The sequence below is a fragment of the Ammodytes marinus genome, assembly GCF_949987685.1.
Source record: "Ammodytes marinus genome assembly, chromosome: 6".
Classification (NCBI taxonomy): Eukaryota; Metazoa; Chordata; class Actinopteri; order Uranoscopiformes; family Ammodytidae; genus Ammodytes; species Ammodytes marinus.
The window spans coordinates 13894205-13907512 of record NC_137235.1 but is presented as its reverse complement, the minus strand read 5'-3'; the positions used below and the strand labels follow the sequence as shown (position 1 = coordinate 13907512).

At 43.5% G+C, this 13308-nt stretch overlaps 1 protein-coding gene across 1 annotated transcript in view; it reads left to right on the top strand.

Annotated features, from left to right (window-relative positions):
* Window positions 1–619: 619 nt before the first annotated feature.
* Window positions 620–13308, top strand: part of ndst3 (N-deacetylase/N-sulfotransferase (heparan glucosaminyl) 3) — a gene marked incomplete at its 5' end in the record, with an annotated part of 39776 nt that continues 27087 nt past the window's right edge. Inside the window, 3 exons of the mRNA XM_080029184.1 lie at window positions 620–1624; window positions 10621–10708; window positions 12131–12285. Of these exons, the coding sequence (XP_079885310.1) occupies window positions 620–1624; window positions 10621–10708; window positions 12131–12285 (1248 nt within the window). The remainder of the gene's footprint in view (window positions 1625–10620; window positions 10709–12130; window positions 12286–13308) is intronic.

The following is a 13308-nucleotide window of genomic DNA, read 5'->3' as shown; positions in this document are numbered from 1 at the left end:
CTGTGGTGTGTTGCTGTGTTGCTGTGTGTGTGTGTGTGTGTGTGTGTGTGTGTGTGTGTGTGTGTGTGTGTGTGTGTGTGTGTGTGTGTGTGCCAGAGGTTGGATAAGCCCGAAGGATGCAAGTTGTTTTCAATCAGCTCTGTAGTTACCAGCTGTGCCCTCACATTCCCCGGGGCGGCACAACCCAAGGTACACACACACCCGCCAGCGTGCTCACAGAGAACTAATGCATACTATTCAACCTTGCCCAACAAATTCACTCTTACTTCTTTTCTCCTTGTCCCCCTTTTTTCTCTGCAGACATTAATCACCGCATGCTCCGTCTGTGTGTGATTCCCTTCGCGAGGACTGGCAGGAGAACACCTTGACTGCGGTTCCCCCTCCATGAAGACCTTTGTTCCCCTACATCCAGCACAGGTCTCTTCACCACCTGCCATGGTGACATGACACGCCCCTGAGTGGCTTTGCTTGGTTCTTGCGCACAAAGACAATCAGGTGGGCTCCTTGAACACCCCCCCTCTCCCCAAAACCCGGGTTGCACACGCTCTCCAGGCTCCGCCAAGCCACAATATAAGACATCTCCTGCACCTATACGCACAACGACAACAAATAGACAACAATGACGGTTGCCGTGCGATTCCGTCGCCACTTGCGCAGGCTCCTGCTCCTGCTGGCCTCCGGCTGTCTCCTCTCTCTCCTCCTCTCCGCTTACTTCCTGTTTACAAACTCGTCCCCTTCCATGCAGATCGGCCAATCCCCCGAGCCGGCCTGCTCCCAGCCTCTCTCCATGTCCCCGTACCACCGGCTGCCCTACCCATACCCTCCTAACCCCCCTCACACACATGTCCACACTGAGCCTGTAGTGCTGGTGATGGTGGAGTCCCAGTACTCCCAGCTGGGTCAGGACATTGTGGCCATACTGGAGTCGGCACACTTCCAGTTTCGTATGGAGATCGCCTCGGGGAAAGGCGACCTGCCGCCACTGACGGAGAAAGGCCGTGGTCGTTATTCGCTTATCATTTACGAGAACCTGTTAAAGTACGCACACGCCGACACGTGGAACAGACAGCTGTTGCATCAGTACTGCACCGAGTTCAGAGTGGGCATCATAGGTTTCTACCGCTCCACTGAGAACTCCCCGCCTCTGCTCAAGCTGCGAGGCCACCCGCTGGTGCTCAGGACCAACCAGGCACTGTGGGACTGCTGTGTGGTGTCCAGCTCACCCCTCCTCCAGCTGACCAAGGCCGGCACGGACAGAGGGGCTTTGCCTGGAGAGGACTGGACCTCCTTCTCTTCCAACCACTCCACCTACCAGGCAGTGCTGCACGCGCGGGGGCCCAAGGAGGGAGCAGCAGGGGCGGGTAGTGGTGATAACCCAGGGCCTGGCTTTAGCTCAGGCCTCCAAGCCACTGTGATCCAGGACATGGGCCTCTATGACGGGGTGAGGAGGGTACTGTTTGGCCAAGGACTGGGCTACTGGCTCCACAGACTCATCCTGGTGGACGCCATCTCCTACCTTACAGATCGCAAGGTTACGTTGGGCCTGGACCGGCACATACTGGTGGATATAGATGACATTTTTGTGGGCAAGGAAAGGACACGCATGAACACCAAGGATGTGAAGGTATGTTGAGGGCGATGGGGGTGTGATGAACTGCATTAGAGAAGGACAGAGTGGGATAGAGAGGACAAATTCCTGTCGGGTCAGTGGTGTTGGATTAGATTTTTTATTCAGTCTGTCAACTTCTAAATCTAGTAATTGATGGCAATGCAGTAGTAGTGGGAATACACACTATTTACCTATTGCAGGATAATTCTGCAGAGACCGCAGCAAAAGATTTTACCTGGAGTTTATTTCTGAGGATTTTAGCTCGGGCGGAGGGTGCACTGAGGGAGTATTTGGGAGAGCTCGTGTTCTGAGCGTGTATTGATGTTTGTGTGTGTGTGTCCTTTATGTGTGCTGTGTGTGTTGGGGTACAGCGAGAGGGTATTTATTCCAAAAGGGGGTTTAGCCAGAAGTAAAGAGGCCGTTTAAGAGAACAAAGAGTCGTAGTGAAAGAGAGAGGAGAGAGGTGAGAAAATGAGGTAGCGAGTGAAAAGATGAATGGCACTTATTCCTCTTTTCCCACGTTCCTCCTCAAAGGGAAACTAAAGGAGAGTCAGCCGTGCAGACCGCCTCTCAAGACAGCTATTGTTTCAACACACACGCTTGCATGAGCAAACACACGCACGCGAGCACACACACACACACACACACACACACGCACACATAGACTAAGACAGCAACTTCAGACACAGACACTAAACAGTTTTTTTCAAACACTCGCATGCATAATAGAAACCTAACTTTAATATTTGAAATGAGGGGGGAAAAGTAGAGTTGGTGTAGTGTAAAAAAAAACACTTCTGCGCGAGGAATTTTGTTTTGAAATCTGTGGTCACATTCTCCCACTGCATCCTTCCTCACTGAGGGCCATTCAAGAGAAACAAATTGTGTTTGGAGGGTTTTTAATGTGTGTGTGTGTGTGTGTGTGTGTGTGTGTGTGTGTGTGTGTGTGTGTGTGTGTGTACATGTGTGTGCGTATGGGGGAGGGACTTTATGACAGGTGAGATTTATGCTGCTCTGCACTGATGTGCATGAACTTAACCCTAGAAGCGTCTGCCCGTCTCAGTGCAGCCACGGGATACACAGGAAGCGCGTGTGTTTGTCTGTGTGTGTGTGTGTGTGTGTGTGTGTGTGTGTGTGTGTGTGTGTGTGTGTGTGTGTGTGTGTGTATACTATATATGTGTGTTTGGTTGTGCGTGGGTGGTTTCTCAATAGCTACTTTAGATTAGAATGTCACTTTCCGTCAATGGCTGAAACCTGTCCTGCCAGGCACTCAAATAAATAAATAAATAGCGAGCCACCTGTCTGTGGCTGAAACCTAGGGAGGAGATGAGAGGAATGGGGGAGGCTGAGAAAACAGGAGGGCAGTGGGTGGTGAAGTGGAGAGGAATTCCACCGTTGAATATAAAAAAAATGCTTATATCCAAAAAGGATGAAAGAGTGCATATCCGCACGGACACACACACACACACGCACACGCACACGCACAGACACAGACACAGACACAGACACACACACACACACACACACACACACACACACACACACACACACACACACACACACACACACAAACACACACACACACAAACACACACGCACAAACACACGTACTCTAGCACTTACACATTCGCAACATGAGCACACAAGCGCTCTATAGTTTGAGCTTTTCATTTTAAGTCAGCCTGACTCTTCAGCTTTGTAGCATAAATATACATGAGGATGAACCAGTGCCATAACAGAACAGGACAGGAAGACAGGGATGGAGGCTGGAGTGCAGGAGAGATGGAGAGACAGGGAGAGATAGTTGGCAATCGCAGAGTGGAAGAGTGAAGGAAAAGAGAAGGAAAGGGGGAGTAGGAGAGAGAGGAAGGTGGAGCACGGTGCCAAGGGGGAAGAGCTAGCAGCTAACTTTGGAATTTTAGAGACACAAAGTGCTGAGGGGAAACCGGGAAGCAGGGGAGGAGCAGGGGAGGTGGAGGAGCCGGTAGGGTTTGAATCCAGTTAGAGGCTTATTGTACAGGCGACAAATGTTAATATTTTTTTTAATAGCTGATTTTATCTTATTTGCTTGAAATATATGTATATGTTATACAGTGTTGTGGTGTAGGAAACAATTTGTATGTAAATCCTGCCGGTGATTTTTCTGGTTTGGCCTAGCAGTGGAAGCCTTCCCCTTCCAGCATTGTGCAAAGCTGTTGATGAAGGATGACTCATTCGATGACACTGTGTCAAATATACTGTACATTCCCTGTGGCTGTGTATTATGAAAACTTCATGGAATATAAAAGGCATACACTGTCTTAGATTTGATTATGGACTGACTGATGGCCATGATGATGTTACTGACCAGAATATACATCTGAGCATGGGAACATATTTGCTGATTCCTTCAATATTGTATTCTATTGTGGCACTGCAGCAAAATGATTTTTTTTAAGAAAACATCAGTTACAAGCAAACAGTGACACCCCAGCACCAACATATGGCAATGGAGGATGATGATGAATGACACAAAATGTTAATCATGGCGCTTCAAACAAGGGCTTATGTGTTACGCCGCATCAAAGTATACAGCAGGATGTGTTATTGGACCAATTAGCAGGACAAGGCAGTTTGCAGTTCCAATGTTAGAAATCCTGTCTTGCCTCAAAAAGCCAACATTCAATCTCCTGCTCTCCCCCCAGGAGAAGAAGTGAGAGGAGGGAAATTGAGAGAGAGAGAGAGAGAGAGAGACACACACACAGACAGAGGCCAATTAAAAAGCCTCCCTCCTCCTCTGTGCACTCTTCATTAGTCTCACCCCACGAGTTCATCTGGTGACAAACAATACCTACACCCCCTCCCGCCTTCACACACACACACACACACGCACACACGCACACGCGCACACGCACACACGCACACACGCACACAGCTGTATTTCCTCTATTATTATGATTCACAGGGAGGCACCCCACCGATGGTATTTCTCAAAATGAGGGATGATGCCAGTCAAAAACTCCCATCAATGATACGGCGAGTGCCAGGTCTTTTTTCTCTTTTCTTTTTTTATTTGTGCGTGTAGGTTTGCTCCTCTTTTCTGCCTCAGAGTGGTTGTTGTAGGGGGCTGTCTTTCGGTTCTCACATTCATTCAGACCCCACCGCACTGTTTCCTCTCACCCCTATCTCCTAACCCGGGTTATTGATCACAATGACAGTGAAAAAACAGGGGAAAGTGCTATATAAGTGGAGTCCATTTACCATTTGTCATCTCAGAAACTATCTGCGTAGCTGTGCAAATTGTATGGCCGCTGGTTCGATTGTCCAGTTATGGCCTGTCATCATGTCAGAAGAAACCCCCTGCATTTTTCTCATTTTACGTTGTGGCAGTCGGGAACTTGTTCTCCTGTAAAAAAAGAAATTTGTCCAAATACCATTACAACAAATGTTACAAAAGACAAACTGGGGCAGTTTTTTTTTTGCAATTGAATTAATTTGCCAAGTTTGGCATGTCAAATATTTACTGCTTTCATGTGGCCTAATAAGCCTTAAAGTGCTATTTCATGTTCATGACTGAATAAGAAGAAGGCTGTTTTAACAGCTTATCCAGCTGGAAAGAGGTGTTTCTGCATAGTACTGCATTGCACTGAAATGTATTGCTGAGGTCTATGTGTATGGCGTTTGTAAGAATGAGAAAATGTCTTAACTAAAGTGTTTTTCTGAGGCATCATGATCACTTAAGCCTAGCAATGAGCTGACATTGAAAGAAAGGAAAAGGGAATTGCACAGAATGGGCATTGTTCAGACTTCATTCAAGATTTTTAGCTTAGCCGTCTGGGATGTATTGTGCAGTCCCACTTAGAGTTAATCTTTAGACCTAATTAAGTATGATGCACTTCTCCACTTAAATCGATGGAGCTGAGCCTTTCCATATTTGTTTATTACCTTGCCAAATTCTATTGCATAAGAAGAGAAGAAAAGACATAAACAGGGATGAAAAGATTTGAAAACCAGCAGAGAAAGATGAGGAAAGAAAAAGAAAAGGAGACTGCTTTTGGTCTTTTGTTATAAGAGGCACACAGATTAATTTTTTTCTCCTCTTTTTTTAGTCAACATTGTTCATTGCAAGGGCTGGCACTCTTGCAAAATAAACTTGGGTGTTAAAATCTTAATGTTTTTTTTCTTCAAATGGCATAGTTGCAGGTGGGAAAGGGAGAAAAGGAGATGACATATAAGACTTCATAGTGGAACAGGAAATTGCTTCCAGCATCATGCTTCCCGAACATCTGCTCTAATTTGCCCCCTGATCTGGACACGTCAAATGATCACGGTCAGCACTGCAGGGAGAGAGAAGTTTTACAGTTAAGCTTTTATAAAGAGAAAAAAAGGTTGTTTAATGTTATGTACTGTTGATTTTTATGTGTATGTTTTTTTCTAATATACAGAACAACAAAATGGTCACTGCAGTGTCATTATCATCATTAACTTCAACAAGAAAACTACGTTTTTTATTTCATTAGCAATTTTTATTTTATGTCATTGCTTCTTTAAAAAAAAAATCCAAACTCTCTCTGAGAGCGTGGCTATGTGCCATGCATTTCTTTTGCAAAATGAGGCAGGTTTTGCAGTCACAGCAATCACTGAAACTGGAAATCCTTGAAGGGCTGCCAAGTAGAATTTAGTGTAAGTGTAGCGATGCCAAAGCAATCACAAGTACCTTGGATCCATAAATGCGAGAGAATAGATGATTTTGTAAAATGCGCCAAGATATACAAAACATTGAGACAGATAAGGGGAAGAGTAAGCAAAAAGTGGGACTGGTGTTAACTGGTTGTGCTCTTTTTGCTCATCAAATAGAGATGCCTGACCCAGTTAAATATGCTGGTCTAGTGTTCATGTTCAATGTGAATGTGCACATACATAGACACAAACATATTGCCTCATGTACAACTCTAGATCAATCAAGAACTTTGCCTTGCTTTTGCACAAGAATGAAACCACGTATAACATATTTCCGTGTTCCTCTCGGCATGCCTTCAAATCTGTTTGCACGTGAGATTTCACTGGCATAGCTATTTTAAAATTGCCTTTGCTATTTTAGATCTCCTAGCCAGGCTTCAGGTTGCATAAAGAAATGAAGCAGTACATAGGTGAGAATGACAGAATGGGGATATGGTGGATAGGAGGAGGTTGGTGTAAAGGCTTTGTGAAAGGCAGCGAATGCCAGCTGTCCAGATGCCTGTCTCTCATCTGTTTCAACCCCAACATCTACTTGGCAACTCTTCCAGTGCTTACACACACACACACACACACACACACACACACACACACACACACACACACACACACACACACACACACACACACACACACACACACACACACCTACACACACTCACACACAGACTTACACATATGAGAGCACACAAAAGCACACCCGCTGTTGCTCTCACAGTCACAGAAACAAACTGGCATCGCTTCTGACACTAGCAGTGGTAGGCAGCTGTGGGATTGGGCAGCGAAATGAGTGCTATCGCTAACCGCTAATCACAGCATGTGTGTTTACCTTCATCGCCAGGATTGTCAAGATCTCTCACATGCTCCACAGTCCCTCCTCCTGCTAATCCAAATCCCCCCTTCTTTTTGCTCAAGTATCTCTTATGGCCCACTTTAAAACCATCTCCAGCTCCAAGCTTTGTATCGAGTGGACCGGTTGGCTCCACATCGCTGAAAGCTCTCCATTCTCCTGACGTTACTCTAAAACAGCTGGAGGGGACTTCACTGACCCTCAGAGCCAGAGTTAGGTTTTGATACCTTTGTTTCTGTCCAAGTACTCTTTCTCACTGCTATTGTTACTAACTAGTTGATTATCTATAGTAGTAGTATTCCATGGTTGTCTATTCATAATGTTCTTGAGTACTGCCACGTATCGCCCAACACCTTGTTTTTGGTTCACTGAGGTTTTGAGTATCTTGCTAATAAAGCACAGGTTTTCTTACTTGTCTGTAACACACAAGTGGCAAAAAAACAGCTCCCTGTTGTGAGAGAACCTCTGAATAGTACATACACTGAGTTGCCAAATAATGCAAGTCACAAAGGCCCTGAAGCTGCCAGTATACTTCTTCATAAGTGCTTATGGATGGTTGAATAGCTTCTAAAACCCCCTCCCCTCCCCCGCAGCTGTCAGACTTTGGATTGCGGGGTTTTCCCCTTTTCTGTAACGTTTCCCAGTACCGACAATCTGGCCATCACACCTACTGCTGTGATTAGCCAGTTATAGTCAGACAATAAATATATATTTTTGTAGTTATCAAGATAGCTCTCTTTTTTTGATTATTAAGCTATATCTGTAACTTTTCATGTGAACAACAGCATGCTATGCTATGATTGCTCTTCCAAGAGAGACTGTCTCAAACTGTGTTCAATATTTAGATATCATATTTTCCTTTTTCACTCAACCATTGAGTGTGGCCGCTCTGATCAGGTATTCACACTTTTGCTATTTTCAAATGGTTAGACAACACATTGTACCAATTAGCTCTGTTGGATGATAAAGTATTAAATATATTATTTTAGTACAGTAAGGGTTTTATAGTATACAAAAAATTCATCAACTCGATGTTGTGAGTAATGCCGAAAGTATTTTCCTGTATGAGTTATGATACAGAACCAATGGACAAAAAACTCTAAATTATATGATTTACATAAAGAAACTATTCATTAACACATTTTTGATTTACATTATACAAAAGCTAGATAGGGCTTGAAATGGTCAAATGAAGTAAAGTGTTGAGACATAAACATATTACTTTAGAATTGTTCAATTGGTTTCTTGTCAGTATTTTCCTCTTCATTGCCCCTCTAGTTTTACAAAGTCCGTGTCCCTCACACTGAAGTGGAAGCAGCAAACTGTAAAGTCTATCTATTAAATGTAGCCTATTACATAATACATCTTTTGAATGGTTTGAAAACCACTTTGCGGAGACTTGAGACTTTGCTTGCGAAAGCTGATTCATCACAGCAAGCAATTTGTTAGTGAACGTTTTCTAATCAGTGCCGCAGTCGCAGACCGGGAGTGTTTTAAAAAAAACTGTACTTGTTAGTGTGTGCTCGGGAACAACAACTTCTTAATGTAAGAAAAGGCCAGTTCACGTTACTTTTGTTTATGGTCTACATTTGTCAACTGTCAGTTGTCGGACGGCAGAGCCCTCCATAGAATGTGTTCACAACAGCATCACTGAAAAATGCAAAACTTAACTTTCTCAAGAAAGAGAGAAAGGTGACCACATGGTCGCTGTGATAGAACAAGGGGCTAAAACATGCAAAAGCACCCCTATGGTCATTGATGTTTTTGAGTCACTGGCACATCACAACGATGTCCTCATCTGTTCTCTGCTGTGGATGTTGGGTAGCAGAATACAAATGAGCTTTGTAAGTTAATATACAGCACACCTGGACACACACCTACACCGGCTCTCACGGAAACAAACACACTAGTTAATAATGCATTTCGACCAAGTGCACCGGGGAGTGTATATTGAGTTACAATGCAAAGCACTCAGCTACAAACTTAATTTAATTCCTTAGTCTTTGCATCAACTGGTTTTTGCCTGTGTGTGGATAGGGAAACGGGTGCGTGTAAGATGTAGAGCATGTCATACCAGAGGAGACAGGGGATCAGATTATGGAGCCGTGCACATCTGTCAGCATGCAGCCATCTTCAACACCATTAGATTACAGCTAATGAAGACACTCTGTGCATGTGTCTGTATATTTGTTAGCCTGGGACACACATACACAGGAGGAGAGAGAGACAGAGAGAGACAGCGAGAGAGAGAGAGACTGCCTGGAACCGAGTCCCTGCTCTGACATCAGCTGCTCAGGTCTCATAAATCAGGCAAGGTTCCTGGGGATCGATTAAAAGCAGCACGACAAAGATTGGTAATAGAGATGTGGCGCGTAGCCTAACTGGAGGACCCAGCAGACTAAAATATACAGAGAATTATGAGAGTTTTGTAGATAAACAAATGATTTGTGTGGGAGCCAACAGCGAGGAAGTGCAACGACGGCAAGAAGATGGGGTGGGGTGGAGGGACGCAAGAGAAAAGAGCAAGGGGGAGAGAGTGTTATGGAGAGGGAGAGAGAGCGAGCGGTCTTTCCTCCATCCTGCTCCAGCCTTCCTTTCAAATTAGAACAGCCCCGTCTCCTGAGAATGTGACATTTCCACGGAGCAAGCGAGGGGAGAGATGGAGGCTCAGAGACGGGGGTGGGTGGGTGGGTGGCAGACCAATTGGGAAGGGGGGCAGAGAGGCGAGTGGAGGGGGAATCGGAAAGAAAGGATGCAGCAGCCAAGTAGAGCGATAGAAACAGAGAGAGGGAGAGAGAGGTGTGTGTTGTGGTGGTGGTGGGTTTACTTGGTAATGATAAGGATATATAGAGAGAATGAGGAGAAGGGAGGAGTGTGTGTGTGTGTGGGGGGGGGGGGTTATTAGTCCACTCTCCAGAGGCTACTAATGCACTGACCTTCATTAACTCGCATTACTGTCGTTGTGAGTGTGTGGGTGTGTGTGTATTTGTGACTGTGTGTGCATGAGTGTGACTCTCTTTAGTTAACACTCATTACGGTGTTCTTTGTTTAAAGGCCATGTGAACTAATGAAGTCATTAAATAAGTGGAGAAAATCCTGATTCAAGTATTGAAAACCGGTGACTGAGGTATAACTTTAAGAACAGGAACCAGCCATTGTACATGTTGAAAAAAAAATAGATAGGGGTTGAATGTGATTATGTCTCTAATATCTATCTATCTATCTATCTATCTATCTATCTATCTATCTATCTATCTATCTATCTATCTATCTATCTATCTATCTATCTATCTATCTATCTATCTATCTATCTATCTATCTATCTATCTATCTATCTATCTATCTATCTATCTATCTATCTATCTATCTATCTATCTATCTATCTATCTATCTATCTATCTATCTATCTATCTATCTATCTATCTATCTATCTATCTATCTGTAGGCTCTACTTGACACTCAGAAACAGCTGCGTTCTCAGATCTCCAACTTTACCTTCAACCTTGGCTTCTCTGGGAAGTTCTACCACACAGGTTTGTGCTGTTCATATCCTTTCCATCCTAACATTTCAGTGCTAACCCTGAACAGTAACTTAAATAAATATATAATAATAATGGATAGGATTTATATTTAACAAATTAGTATTAAAAAAGGTTATTTTGGTAATCATTTAGGGTGGACTGACATTTTGTATGAGTGCTATATGTATATGTTGCCTTGTAGCCTGTTAGGAGACACTTAGGTCAGCCCGAGCCCGAGCCGGGGAGGTGTTAGAGATAGCGCGAGGTTAATACACAGCTCTAAGCATGAGTCTGGCAGAATTGAAGTGCAAGTCACAAGAGTTGCAGGCCGGTTCTCCTTGGCCAAGTCTGTAATAAATATTGCTTCATAATTCATCCAGGTCTCCTGAAATATTCTTCCACCTGAGGTGACCTCCAACCTTAAAAAAACCTCCTTCACAGGCTCAACATAAAATACTTTTTTTTAAACAGGAATTTTCATATTAACATTTTTTGGCATCTATCACAATCAATGCAGTTTCACAGTTCAATTTGAATTTTTAACTATTTTCTTTCACAATGTAGATTTCTGTTTTACATATAAACATGTGCTTCATCGAACTTGTGCATCTATGAATTATGTCTTTATAACTTGATATTAGATACATAACAATAACTTTATTGGTGTGGTCATTGCAGCGAATCCAATATTTTTTATCAGTTACACAATTTTAATTAAATAAACAACATAAAAACTATTACACTTAAAGTCAGCACACAAACAAACCAAACCAAATGCAATCTGCTAGAGAAAGGATGCATTTGAAGCATACGGTCTCTTAGCTTGTGTAATCAATCCCCTACGGGCTTGCAGTGTGTGTGCTATAAGTTATCCTATTCATCATAGAGAATTTTTTTTTTTTTTATCTCATACTATCTCTAGATATCTTACGGATATATTTTTATGCAGGCATTGTTGTGCAGCAGTAATACTGCATTATACACTGTTGTGGTTCCAAGGAGAGGTATTATTGATTTACTAGTTAAAGTGTCTAAATCTGCAGCAACAGAACAAAGGTGTTGCATACACCGGGAAAGGAAAATAGAGGTGATCCTGAACATAATTAAAATAAGGAGAAATCTGATACAGAATATATTACCATACTGCTGTTCTTTTTATGGAACCATTCTTCATCACCATATCAGACTGCCACCTAACTTAGCAACATGACCTTAAAACAACACAGTTGCTTGGTGTTATTCTCTGCCCATATACCAGAGAGAAGCTCTATAGAGCAACCATTTTAAATGTGCTCTCAATCTGTGGGAAGGATTCATTTATACATGTTATTTCTTGTCCTTTTGTCCTTGTGTGTGTGTGTGTGTGTGTGTGTGTGTGTGTGTGTGTGTGTGTGTGTGTGTGTGTGTGTGTGTGTGTGTTGTCTGTGCGCACAGGCACGGCTGAGGAGGATGAGGGAGACGATTTACTGTTAAAGTATGTGGATGAGTTCTGGTGGTTCCCCCACATGTGGAGCCACATGCAGCCTCACCTCTTCCACAACGAGTCCTCACTGCTGGAGCAGATGGTCCTCAACAAGGAGTTTGCTCTGGTGAGATGCGTGCACACACACACACACACACACACACACACACACACACACACACACACACACACACACACACACACACACACACACACACACTCACTCACTCACTCACTCTCTCACACAAACGCACACACACATTTCTTGCAGCTGTCTATTCCGTTGTTGCTTTCTTCTCGTGTGTCCTTTTAATCATGCCCACTTCCCTTGCCTCACATTTTCTTCAAGGACGTCTGTTGCTGTTAGTAATTGGTATTTCCCTGCCACGGCGCATTATAGACATGATGTTCACAGGTCAAAGCACTGGAACTGTTCTAACAGACGTAACAAGGAGGCTGAGAGTAAAAAGATAAAAAAAGAACTCCTTATGTTGCATACAATATATACAGTAGGAAACATAATTGCTGCCTGGACTCATGTCCTTTAAAACATGTTTGTTTTCCTGTGTGTAGTTTCCACTAGCCAATACTGTAGGGAACGCACATGAAAGAGAATGACAGTGAATGTTTGCAGATGTGTACACTATAAAAATATCCTTTTTATGTCAATAGAAAACACATAATCGGGGTAGATCTTGACTTTCTGCAGAACACATTTGCTAATGCAAATTAGTTTCATGTGAACATATTTTTTTAAGAGGCCAGGTTGGGTCGTGAGCAAGGAGAGAAAATGGTTGTGCTTCTGTCAGCATGAGAATTAAAATGCTTTTACAAAATGTACCATTGTGTATTCATTTTCTAGGGTGGAAAAAAAACAAAACAAACAAGAGTAATATCCCTGTTGGCTAGTGATGCACTTATTTTGATGGGCGCACCTGAGCCCCTGTCTAATGTCTCCTGTTTAATCTTAAGTCAAAGAAGCCGAGTGCCTTTGTTGCTCTGCCCTGCCTGGTTTGTGTGTGAGCGAGTGGGCTTACATGATCTGTATGACTGTGCTGGAGTGTCATGTCACATTTACCATACAGTGTGGGGCGGCTGGTTCATGTGGTTGAAGGTGAACATGTTCATAAAGTGTGATCCCTGACCTCTA